Genomic DNA, 14,171 nt, shown 5'->3' on the forward strand with positions numbered 1-14,171 from the left:
AGATGCGTTTTGGAACCGGATGGTCAACTTGGCAGCGCCAAGTGGTGCGAAGGGACGTGACTTTTTTTCTTAAGGCAAATTTCAAAACTTTTTCACGCCTTTAGTTTTCAAGATATCAGATTGAAACTTGCATAAGGATTGTGTGTAGACCTACCTTTGGGTATTTAAATTTTTTTTAGATCCCTACGTGAAACCGGGGACGGGCCCGAGGGGCGCAAGTGTTACGAAGGGGTGATTTTTTCAGAAAAATTCCGTTTTTTTTCGATTTTCCCGTTAAAGTTTATGATACCGACACGTGGTACAGTTGGTAAGTATGCCCTACCGTGAGAAAAACGAGGTATGAACCATGATCCTACGATAAATAGTAAGGAAGCAGTAGCTGTTTGAGTGAAAGTCTAAAATTTTGGACATCCTCAAAGGGTTAAACTTCTTGCAATCTGACTCTTTGTTACATTTCTATCTGATAATTCATTGTTAAGAGCTCTTCTTTGTTCTATCAATCTCTCAAGCATTTCATGTATGCTGTAACACCGAGTTTTAACTTGCTGTATAAGGAAATGTACTTCCAATCCTAATAACCTTTACTGTTTTTCCAGTTCTGACGTTGGCAACGTACTATATTTAAAGTGGGAAACAATCCGACTAACAACACTTAACATTTTCTCGATTTTCTCTATTGCAAGTCCCTTATTTATAGAGAGTTGTAGGGTCTGAGCAAAACAACATATGCTTGCATATGGAAGTTCTCGTACCGCACTTGTGATATTACTAGCATTGTCATAGACAATTGCATGTATTTTATCTAAAATGTTCCACTACTCTGCAACATGTTCTAAGTGCTGAGTTAGGTTTACCCTTGTGTGCCTCACTTCTATTTCAATTATTTGAAGGACTGAACTTATTGAACTTAGATGGAAGCATATAGTGAGCTGTGATTGTAATATAACTTTCCGTACCCTGCGAAGCCCGGCTATCTGTTGTCAAATCAATCGATTCCGCAGCCACACTTCTCCTTAGAAAACAAGGCCTCAATACGGCGAGTCACAGTTTGCCTGGATGGTGAGTGGTTCTACTTCATTCATAAATTCAAGAAACCGAATTGCTTCAACGAAAGGCAAAGGAAGAAGATCCTTTGGTACCATATTACTTATTTTACTATGAAGCACCTCTGCTCTTGCGGAAGAACAAGGTTTAGGGTCTCTGAGATAACAAGAATTCTTTTTTGTTTCTTACGTACTACTATGTTCCCTTATTTGTAAAACATTTTTTCTGGGATCTTTCTGTTACTTTAGATGCATTTGAGCGTGCACCAGGTGAAGCGATAATCTGAGATATAGAGGTAGCAGCACCTAGATTATCATCTACGTTTAAGAAATAATAATAATAATAATAATAATAATAATAATAATAATAATAATAATAATAATAATAATAATAATAATAATAATAATAATAATAATACACTTTGATTGCATTAGGAGTTCACAATTTAGTAACAAAACATGCATGTAGAATAATAAGTAGAGCAACCCATATTATGCTTTATTTTTTTCCAAATTATGCTTTATTATTAATTTCAATCATTGTTTTACATTAATCGTGTTTAACGTATAATATTTACTATACATTAAATATTCTAAATATCTTGATCTATTTATTAATATTTTATGCAACCAGTTTCTTTCATATTTAATGAACTTTCTACCTAATGCACTTTAAAGAGAGGCTTTACTCGAGTCAGTTTTTTTAAATCACTTGTGTGCGCCTTAGAGGTGCATATATACAGAAAGGGAAAGTAAAAGATGCCACCAATAAGTACAGAAAGTGCTCAACTTCAAGAGGTACACATAACAGTATAGTGTGGAGTTCTTGTGTACTATTCATTGTTGGTGGAAGTTTTCTTCTTTTTGTCCTTTATTCTTTTCTCCACGTCAAAACATTAGACCAAAAAGTTTACAGAAATAAAAATAAGCTTTTCATTGTTGCATTGTTATGTTCTCAATGATTTTGCATTGTAAATATTGTTTCTTAAAAATATTAATACAGTATGTTAAACTTGAAGTTAAAGAGATTTTTTAAAGAATTGTGCTATATCTTTTAAATTATGCTTTATGCTTTATTTTCTAAAATTATGCTTTTAAAATTAGTTTCTTCTGTACCCTTAGACAGCCACAACCATGTTCAAGGTACCAACCATATGTGTAAATAGCTATTATGCTTTTTATGCTTTGTATGCTTTTGGGTTGCTCTAATAATAAGTAAAACTTTCAAATGCATACCGAAACATAGATAATAAGTCAGCATTGAGAACTGAATTGATGTATCGATGACTAGGTGGAATCGTCCTTCAGTTTAAGAGAAATTAGCGGAAAAAGTTACGAAGAGAATTATGTGGAATAGATCATTATATGAATAGCTGGCGCTAGTTTCAAGTAGTGCTACATACTATGGTATTTATAGTCAATAGTACCGGTATTTGGAATTCGTGACGCTTATTGTTGCAAGATGCTAACATAGGGTAAAGTGTAAAATTGAATTACATCAGTAGAATTGAATTTATCTTAGGGTTAAAAAGTCTATGGCACAGGTGAGATGTAACTGAGTAATAAACTTAAAAAAAAAAAACATCGGGACGATAGGGTGCTCGAATCGAACATCGGCCTTCTGAATGTTAATCCCACGCACCCACGCACACGGTGTGAATGAGAACCCACGCACACGGTGTTTGTCCACCACAAAGTTCACTTGGCGGGAGCACTGTTAAGATTGAGTTGCGTTTCTTTAGCACTAGATGGTGAAGAGCATTCCTTCATTTACAGGTTGTTTTCGCGTAGCATTTTTCGTTATATTTCTTAATGTAAGACGACCAATGTTACTATTCCAAATGAACATTTTCATTTTCCGGAAAATTTTCCGTCTTCCGTTTTTCCGGAAAATTTTCCGTTTCCGTTTTTCCGGAAAATTTTCCGCCTTCCGATTTTCCGGAAAATTTTCCGTTTCCGATTTTCCGGAAAATTTTCCATTTTCCGATTTTCCGGAAAATTTTCCGTTTTCCGTTTTCAATTTTCCGGTTTCCGGAAAATATATTTTCCGTTTTCCGTTTTTCCGGAAAATGTGGCCATCCCTAGTGACTGTTCATACAGATATACATATGTTAAATCTAAAATGTTTCGCTTTATTATTAATTACCAATATCCAAGTAATTAGATGTTAAAAATGCGTTTTTATATTATGTGATGTCCATATCTGTCTTCACTATGGAGTTAGGCATCCGGAGTTTCGATATTAATGTTGTCCAGGAGCTGACACCTTTCTCCCTTCTTCTTTTACTTTCGGACACTAATCGCTCTTATCCTGCCTCTAGCACTATCTCTTATCCTTTATTTTTATTTCCTATCAACTTCAGTACGCTTATTTACATTGCAATAGGACGTAATAATTAGGTAAAATTTCAGTAATAATAATAATAATAATAATAATAATAATAATAATAATTAATAATATTGGTATTATTTTTTAAGTTGGCCTAAAATTAGGCAAAATTTACAAATTAGTCGGTATTTAGGGAGGTTGTCTGGACCTCCATAATAAACCTCTGAAAACATCAAATTTTAAACCAAATCGATCCACTCAAGTTTCATGTGTAACGTATTTTACTTTACGTTTTGAGGAAGCTAACTGTAATAAAAATAACTGAATATCGCTGAACAGTCAGGCATCTAATAAACTAACTTTGAGTATATGAAGAAGTAATTATAACAGTTTTTCTAACCATAGTAAACAGACCATAATGAACTCAATGAGCTCCGAAATTCAAAGTAACAAAAAGCCTATAAGATTCAGTCTACAAAGCAATTGTTACTTAAAGAATACACATACACTACATCTATAATGAAGATAAAAAGAGAAATGTTAACCACACTTTTCGTCTCGTCTCGATTTCCATCTTCAAAGCTAGACGATAATTTGAGTTTGTCTTGTCCCGTCTCAAATCTAAAATGTTAACTCTCGTGTCAATTTTGTTTGTTTTGTTTCAAAAATGAGTTGAGATATTCCTCAGATAGTGAGCAACACTGAACAAAGCCGAAATATTCTTGCCAAATTTTACATTTCTAGTTGTAATGTTATTATTATTATTATTATTATTATTATTATTATTATTATTATTATTATTATTATTATTATTATTATTATTATTATTATTATTATTATTATTCCTGAAGATTTTATAGTGCAAGTATTGAAACATCAATATTAGAAGAAAATAAAACGAGCGTCATCCCCGATCAATCGCCATCAAAAATTTCAAAAGTAATAAAAGATTACTGGTTTTTCCTGGATCCGATTTTATTCGACTACCTTCAGATTACTGGTGTAGCTCCTTGACCACTTAACAACGATTACTATGCAGCAGTTAATTTGTATTTAGTTTGTTTACGAGTATAATATACGCGCCGTATTTGATTCAAAATAAAGTTGTTTTGTATTTTGTTGCGAAAAAATATGTAATCTTGATAACTTAGTGAATGCAGTGATATAATGCCCTCCGAGTCAATTACATATTCCTGTCTTTTTCAAATCAACCTGACTATTAACAAGCTACTGTTTTGAATGCAAAGAAAAGGCTCTTTATTTAGACGAGCCGGAAGAAGTAACGCTTTAGATGAGTGTTAAGAGTTGTAGTTTTCTAATCTGGCGGCCGCATTCGCCGTTTATCATTTTTAAAATGTTTCAATTACAAGGCATAGCTCGAGTTCGATGCTGCTAAAAGAAAGATAATCTGCCGTGGAGAAATTCAGTGATGATGTAATTCTTAAAATAAAGGAAGGAAATTTAATGGAGAAAACGAGCTACAGAGTTAATTCTGTTAATGGTTATATATTTGATATTAAGCGTTCATTTCGTGCATTTTCAAAATTGTTCTTTATTGACACTATATTCTCCTCTTTTCTCTCTGTGTCTCAATGGGTAAAATATCACAAATATTATATGAATCATGAGCCCTCTCTTACATTTGCAATTTAACGGGAAATAGACTTAATTTAATACGGATAAGTTCTCCAACTCGTTTTAGTGTTATCGAATTTTGCATTTTTAATATTTACAAATAAATTACCAATACAAAATAAATTAGCATTTTCAAAAATGATTTAATGAAATCAACAATTTCTTCTTTCGAAGTAGTATTACGTATGAATCAGTGTCGCCGAAACCTAGGAGCTCACGCACTGTTAGATCACCAAAATTTTAATTGGCGGTTGGGTTCTTCACCTGAATGATCAATCCATACTTTTAATTGATTTGCAGGTGGGACTATTGTTAATAGTTTCAAAACTCAGCTAAGCTTTGAGTTAGTTTAAAAAAAAAAATAACATACCATATGTACCGCATAATCCATCCGTATATTATTTGATACGAGGATATGTATAATTACTTGAACTAAGTAAACTTGTTTATATAATAGTTATTTGTGTTAATTATAAGATTAACTAAGTCCCTCGACTGTTATCTTTTCATTAGCGCCTCTGACAGTATTTGTGCAGGCCAAAACGTATATTGTGTAATGTGGATTGCCTATCTTGCAGGCGACAGTTCAGCGTTCCTACTATGGGTTCCCATTTTACACCAACTTGCACTGATGGTATCAAACCATGCTCAAAATATATTAGAGGTGGATTCGGGCTGCTTATATGGTGGAAAATAGAACTCTAACAAATAACAAAATTAATTTGAATTCGAATAATTTCGACACGTTTTTCGCTAACAATTTAAAGGGCGAAATACATTGTTTCGTGATTCCTATAAGGCCCTTTGAACAAAGTATATTCATGTTTTGTTTCAATGTCGTAAACCAAGCGATTCCTAGATATGATTTTTTTTTTTATTTTCGAATTTTCAAGAAGAGCTTCAAAATTCGACGGAATTTGAACTTGATTTTCTGGACAAAGTTACTTATGGATATGGGTACCTTTTGCATAAATATCACAGCAATCGGTGTAAGAGCAGTTTTAAGACCCTTATCCGACTATACCTTTTTCTATTGTCAATCGCTCAAACACTGCTCTGTTACAATAAGGGTTAATCTGACCTTTCAGATATAAAATTAATAAGTGCTGGTCGTGGACCAAAATAACGATGAATTTCAAGTGTTATGGTTTAAGTGTTATGTTATTCCCTTCATTAACCTCTCGTTAAGCTGAAGGATTATGATAACTTATACATGAAATTAAGACTATTGAGTTTCGTTAAACAGGATTAAACTACTAAAGACTTTCAAATCAACCTAATACAATACTCAAAAATTCTAAATAGTAGGCTACATTTACACCTACTGTTTGTAATCGAGGAATAAAATCAAATAAAGAGCCTGTGCCAGAGTCTGTACCAAAAAAAAAAAAAAAAAAAAAAAAACATTGATACACGGAGAAAAATGCATAATCCAGTCGGCATATAAATGCTGTTTTTACCACGTTACGCGCGTCACCACATTAAGTAATGTTGTTTCATCACTAGTACGATCTACACCACCGTCCAGCGAAAATTTTGTATTGTGGGACCACCATTTCGAATCTAGAATTAACGCCATACCCATTCCGACGGTGGTAACTTAGGTATATAATGTTGTTCCTACCTCCCTACGAGTGTCCCCTCTTGGTTCTTTCTAAATCTGTGACTCCCTACCTTACGAGAGTAATAGTTTTTAACACGAAATCAATCATGTGAATAAAATTATCCAATCACAGCGAGTCTAGTTCGACGCCGAACTCCAGACTTGGCATGGTGTTCCCACCTGCTGTAATTTTATACATGAAATTACATTACTTAAGGAGCGCACCCGCGTAAATACGATGTATCCACACGGAAATCCTAGTCCTTTTTTTCTCAGTGTACCTGTTCCTTACTTTTTTCTGCTATGAGGATGAAGGTCCAAGTCGGTCTGAATAGAAGGTTTAGGGATGGTATAGAACCTATAGTTGGTATGCTGAATAGATTGCAAAAAAATTCTACATATTTTTTATAGTTCTCGCTCCATGAAAATAAATATTGACAGCAGAAATACTAGTAAATTAAACCACTTACGGTTTCGATAACCGATTACAGAAAAAAGTTTGTCGTTATCTATTATTAATATGGTTCAATAATGAGAAATATTCAAACTGGAAGTGGTTAATTTTAACCACTTCTGGTTTGAACATAAAGTTAATGGAGAATTTATAACCTGTTTCTGAGACGCTTAATCGATTGTGAAATACCTCATGGCGATATCTCTTACCTGCTTTGCTCTGAAACATAACGACAGACGAACGGACGGGCACAGTTGTTCTATAACACCGGCCATACACTGACGTATTTTTCCGCCGTAGCCATAAAATTTCATGCGCTAGTCTTGTTAGCAGCTGTCAATACGTTAGTGTATGGGACCTGGCGTACGTTTACGCACCGAATTTTTATACGCTGGAAAAGTCTGGATGCTTTTAACTTCGAGCGTAAATACGGCGCGTAAAAGCGGCTCAGATGAAAGGGGTTTCGAGCAGCAGGTGGTCTCTTGCCCTTTCCACGGCCTTCTCCCTGGTCTGGTCTTATTGTTTTCAGAAGAGAAAACCTGTTCTTGTGTTGTCCTCGCGAATCGTTGCTGAGGTTTGCTGGTAGACTCACCAGAAATCATCATTCCAATCTAGTTTCAGTCTTTCCATACAAGATGCGATTTCAGCTAAACTATTTCCTATTGCACAAAACGAGACATTATTTCCCAATTAAAATTCATAATTAATTTTCAGTACATAGAGGAAAAGGTATTTAATCAATACTTTCTAATTAGAATTCGCAAATGATGAGAGCTCCTCCGTGGTTATATGGTAAGTGTAAGCTTCTCCGGCGCAGGACATCCTGTTCGATTCTCGGCAGAAGCTCACGCAGTTTGGATCTCACTTCTCATATAGCCTCGCTGTCTGAGAGCTCGCTAAATTCAAACCCAATCCAATCGAACATGATGTCTTTCGACTACGAATTTAACATTAAATTTAATATTTGACAATTAGTCCCCCCCCATACACACAGAGGTCAAGATGGTTATAAAAATGAAGTCACACCTTTAGAGTTGCTCATGTTCTGATATATATATATAAAAAAAGTATAACATGACTTTTAATAGCATGTGACCAATTCCCGCCAAACTAAAAATGTCATGCTATTTAGAAAAGAGAGAGAAAACAAGAGAAGGGAAAGAAGGTTAGGGCAACCAACAGTAGCGTACGCAGGAATTTATTTCGGGAGGGGTTCAAACTCAATATAAGAATATTTTATATTAAAATTCCTAAAATTATCCCTAAAATTAGGATAAATTCACACAAAAGTCGAAATTTCGAGGGGGGTCCGGACCCCCAGGACCCACCCCCTGCGTACGTCCCTGGCAACCAACATAAAATGTTACTTCCAGACATACTTTCGTTCACTTGGTTCTCTCCGGTCGAATATGAATAAAAATGTCCCCAGTAGCAAAGATAAATTACATTTCACTCTTATGAAGAACACTCCTTCACCAAATAATGTTCAAATTCAGCTTTCTGATATTTTATTTTGTCCCACGCTACCCGTAAATATTTTTAGAAGAAATCATTACCAGCATAGAGGCTACAGGTACCTACTAGGTATATTTAAGAATAAAAAGTAATAATCCTGACCTTCAACAAGAAATTATCTCGATATCTGCCTGATAAAACAGCAAAAAATTGCGTTTGACTATCGAAATTCGGTGAAATTTTTTTTTGCTATTTCGACCACCTGCTGCTTGTTATTTTAAGTACCTTCTCAATTTTATAAGAACTTGTAACAAAATAGGTTCAGAAAGTCACTATTTTTTTCACGTGATCTTAACATTACTTGTGAAAAAGAAAATGAGAGAAACCGCAATACATGGCCTAATGTTTCTTTCTTTGTGAATTATTTCAAACCTCAGATTGTACATATATTTAAATTTAATAGACCTAATAATCCTATTTCGACATTAATGCTCACATACTAAGTCTAAATAGCACAATCATTGTACTGCTCGCTTTAGTGTGCTTGCTTTTCAGTCTAAAAGTTCTAGTTCAATCCAGGGTACCAGCTATGTTGAATATTTTTCAACATTTTATTATATCTCGTCATGATGGGGACTGTATCAACACTTATTTAAAAAGCTTAAGTAGACTCAAAACAGAACATACCTAACACCAAAATTGAAATGACACCCATTTGCAGGAAACAGGATTACACTCATAATAGTTCATGTTAACTTGTAGTATGCCATTAAAGCATTTCTCAACTTTTGTGGTGTGGTTACTATCAATTCTTCCCAGATAAACGTTAACTTAAGGTCTATTACCACAAAATATTAAATAACAATGAATATCTGACACTTAAATAATTTCTTTCACGAACAACTCAATCATTTTACTGAGCTCCTCTGTGGCTAAACGGTTAGCGTACGTGTCTTTGGCGTGGGAGATCCGGGTTCGCTTCCCGGTGGGAGCTCATGTAGTTCGGATTCCATGTAAATCAGTAGGTCTCGTCTCATATAGCCTCGCTGCTGAAAGGGACGTTAAACTCAAAATCAACTCAACTTAATCGTTTTATTATGTTTATAAGTAGCATGTCCATCACTGTCAGGAGAATTTATATAATAATTGACACAACTTCTTACTTAATAGTGTTATTTTAGTGTAATTTTTACTACTAGAGCTTCGAAATTAATTGATATTTATGATAATTGTTTTCAGTTTCGTATAACATACAAGTTTGTTTACATTTTTCTTTTTACTTTCTGCTTAATCCTTATAACTACGCTTTCTTACAGTGAAATATGTCTTATTCAATGAATACAAGAACTATGAGTATTAAAAACATACAATTCGACGGATCTTTACACTGAGAAAAATGAAAATTTAAAATAAAACAAATCTGTTTATTTTCTGAACCAGTAAATGGAAACTCTTCCGACATAGATCGCTTCAAATCATTGGCTTACAAGTTGTGAAACAAATGTAATAATAATAATAATAATAATAATAATAATAATAATAATAATAATAATAATAATAATAATAATAATAATAATAATAATAATAATAATAATAATAATAAATTTAAACGAACGAATGGATTTGGTTCAAAGTGTCTTTAATGAGTTAACAGTTTAAACTTCATTTGAAAAAGAAATCTGAACTAAGATTGGGTAGCTCTCAGTTAATTTTAATAAGCAGTTGGATGTTTGTACGAACATTTAGTGAAATTTAAACAAACCAGTCGTTCAGAATAGTTTAACTTTGTTTGAAAATAACCTAATCTGAGTTGAATCGGAGAATAGAGAGTTGTTAATAGCTAATGTTTGGACCGAATTTGATTACTATAAGTTCGAAATTAAATAAATTAAGGTCTATGTTATGGTAAAGCTTCGTGAAAATTTATGCCAAATGGTTATGGTAAATATGCCAAATATCATAGCTACGCCAAATTCATGAAACAGCTACAATCATTTGTAACAACCCCACATTTTATTATTTGCAGTTTCTTATGTTCCCATATAACATACATGTGCAAATCTTTTTTTTAGAGAATTTAATATTTAGTATACTAAATAACTATAATAATTTTAATAAAGCGTTAAATTTATCTTACTTTCCGTAATCAATTGTAGTTGCGCAAAATCACATATCTATTCGCTTGCAATGGAAAGTACCAGTGACGGCAATTGGGTATGAACACTAAAAAGGGGGACAAAACACTACTAATAGTAAGGGGGCATGTAATTAAGTTATAGTGTAAAGCCAAAAAAGTGGGGACAGCAATTACCTCCACGCCCTTAATCGCCAATGGACAGCACACTTGTTAATAATATTCCCAATTTAAGAGAATTTTAAGAAATTGTTGAGGAATAATTTTAGTAATATTTAATTAGATCTATACGCTTTTATTTGAATCACTTCACTTCAGATTTACAATTAGTTTTATTATATTTTCATTAACTGTTAATCGTCCAACGATGCGTTCAAACGTAGAATATTCACTAATAGTCATTACATTGGTCAACAACTTAAATTAATTTGTTTACAATTAACTAAATATTTTTTTTAAACACCAAATTTGTTATATTTAATTTGAACATGTGGTTTGGTCCAGTCATTTGAATCAATCATTTTTTAATTTAAAAGTTGGTTTACATCGATCAAAAGTGTCTGCTTACTGTGTCAAAAGCTTTTCAGTAGACCTTACATTGAATGCTGTAAATTTCTTATATCTTATACACTAACATGAGAGGCGGACATAGGGCGTATTGTGAAATTATATACTCAGAAAAAATGTATGTGGCGTACGTAAAAACGTAGGTTACATGTGTAAATCATGTAGTTTTAGGACTTAACGTACAGCAAATGTATAACTGAAAAAGTAAATTTTATACATACTTTCCGCATACATGTTTCGAATAAACGTACTTTCTGTACGAACGAAAGAACTGTATATAGGTGGTCAGAATCTCACATACAGATATAAGCATCTAACATACAACTGGCGTATGTAACATACGTATACGTATGTGATATATGGAAGACTGTTAGATGTCATATATCCTGCAACGGAATGATGTAACATCTAAACGGGGAAAGTCTGAAGCATATGGATAACGTATGTTCCGTGCAGATTTCTGTAGTAAACATAATGATTCCCTATAATTGTACAATATACCGCTCTCCGGACAACGGACTTTTCTCAGTGTATTAATCAATAAGAATTTGCGTCCGGTGAAGCAGAATATTAAAAGTTCGAAAAATTTTGTATATATATTACAATAATGAGGAATATCACAATCGAATCGTTAAGTGTTAGTAAACAATACGAATGTTTAGAAGGTGGATGAGAAACAGAGCCATAGCTAGAGATTTCGGCGCCAGGGGCGAGGTAGAATTCGGCGCCCCTACACTCACCTTATCAAGCTTCCTTCCTTTATTTATTTATTTATTTATTTATTTACAAATAAGAGAAACAGCTGTTGTTGTTATGCTACGTTGAATTTTTATCATGCTGCTTGCACATACTATTGCAACAACCGAAAGTGATCATTCTCTATTCTTTTACAAATAAAAGCTGGTTTCAAGGGGCTTATTTTGGACTTTTTGTTAAACTTACAAAACTGCCTTTGCTGTGCACAAATCCACTTTGAGTATAGTTATAAAAATTTACAACTCTTTACGTTTCATACTATATATAAGAAATTAAATTTTAATACGTTAGAAACTATGTGATTTAAAAAATGTTCGAAATGGGTAACAGCATCAATTTCCAGTAATAATTGTAAACTTTTGTAATTTTATTCTGTATGTGACCACATAAAGAAGATTTTAATTTTGATCGTTTTACGGTCAAAAATATTTTGTGAAATGTAACGGAAACTCTGAAGAGACCTTCTTTGCGAATTTCTTAATATTGATCGATGGAGGTAAAGAATATGTTTAATGTTCGTACTTGAAATCCAAAATGTAGTTTGGCTACTACATACACTATGTGATCAAAAGTATCCGGACCCCCCAAAATATGTTTTTCATGTTAGGTACATTGTGCTGCCACCTACTGCCAGGTACTCATTATCAGCGTCCTCAGTAGTCATTAGACATCGTGAGAAAGGAGAATGGAGAGCTCCGCGGAACTCACGGACTTCGAACGTGGTCAGGTGATTGGGTGTCACTTGTGTCAGAAGTCTGTACGCGAGATTTCCACACTCCTAAACATCCCTAGGTCCACTGTGTCTGATGTGATAGTGAAGTAGAAACGTGAAGGGACACGTACAGCACAAAAGCGTACAGGCCGACCTCGTCTGTTGACTGACAGAGACCGTCGACTGTTGAAGAGAGTCGTTATGTGTAATAGACAAGACATCTATCCAGGCCATCACACAGGAATTCCAAACTGCATCAGGATCCACTCTAAGTACTATGACAGTTAGGCCTGAGGTGAGAAAACTTGGATTTCACGGTCGAGTGGCTGCTCATAATCCACACATCACGCAGGTAAATACCTCGCTTGGTGTAAGGAGCGTAAACACTGGACGATTGAACAGTGGAAAAACGTTCTGTGGAGTGACGAATCACGGTACACAATGTGGCAATCTGACGGCAGGGTGTGGGTATGGCGAATGCCCGGTAAACGTCATCTGTCAGCATGTGTAGTGCCAACAGTAAAATTCGGAGGTGGTGATGTTATTGTGTGGTCGTGTTTTTCTTGGAGGGGGCTTGCACCCCTTGTTGTTTTGCGTGGCACTCTCACAGCGCAGGCCTACATTGATGTTTTAAGCACTTTCTTGCTTCCCACTGTTGAAGAGCAATTCGGGGATGGCGATTGCATCTTTCAACACGATCGAGCACCTGTTCATACTGCATGGCCTGTGGCGGAGTGGTTACACGACCACAACATCCCTGTGATGGACTGGCCTGCACAGAGTCCTGACTTGAATCCTATAGAACGCCTTTGAGATGTTTTGGAACGCCGACTGTGCCAGGCCTCACCAACCTACATCGATACCTCTCCTCAGCTCAGCACTCCGTGAAGAATGGGGTGTGTGTGTATTTTGTATGTACACGGTGTATGTACATAAATAAAAAAAAACATCATACAACTAGATACGTAAGCACAAAAAAGAATCCTGGCGATACAAGTAGTTAATAGAGAAATGATCCCACAATAAAAAAAAGAAAAACACTGGTAGTGATCAGTCTTTGAAAAAGACGAAATTCGTGGGGTAAAGTTCTGACCCATTAAGCCCCTATTCTACAACTGTTTCAAATTCAAGAACGTTATTATTCTCCATGTTTACCTTCATTTTTAATATTCCCGCGCAAACAACTTGTGTGTCTCTTCACTCCTTTCATTTTTCATACCTTTTTATTCTCACCGTCATGATTAAAACGATTGGTTAGAAAAACGTGATTAACTAACCAAACTCATCATCATCAAAATGCCGAATACGTACGTATTTAAGACTGTGACCGTTTCTGATTTTGAAAACGCTCTTGTTTACACTGTAAGTCATTACTTGGCAGCATGTATGTCACATCGTCATTAAGAAATGATATATAATAGTTTTTTTTTAAGTAATAAGTAAAAACTTGTTCTAACTCTTATTGAAACATTTGGCGTAGCGA

The 14,171-nt window shown here is 34.4% G+C and overlaps 1 protein-coding gene across 1 annotated transcript in view; it reads left to right on the forward strand.

Annotated features, from left to right (window-relative positions):
• The first annotated feature begins 7,828 nt into the window (after positions 1–7,828).
• The window catches only part of LOC145675294 (uncharacterized), a 34,552-nt gene continuing 28,209 nt past the window's right edge, over positions 7,829–14,171 (forward strand). Inside the window, exon 1 of the mRNA XM_081745682.1 lies at positions 7,829–7,856. Within this exon, the coding sequence (XP_081601808.1) occupies positions 7,829–7,856 (28 nt within the window). The remainder of the gene's footprint in view (positions 7,857–14,171) is intronic.

Source organism: Thermobia domestica, chromosome 18, assembly GCF_964235325.1.
Source record: "Thermobia domestica chromosome 18, izTheDome1.hap1.1, whole genome shotgun sequence".
In the NCBI taxonomy this organism is placed as follows: domain Eukaryota; kingdom Metazoa; phylum Arthropoda; class Insecta; order Zygentoma; family Lepismatidae; genus Thermobia; species Thermobia domestica.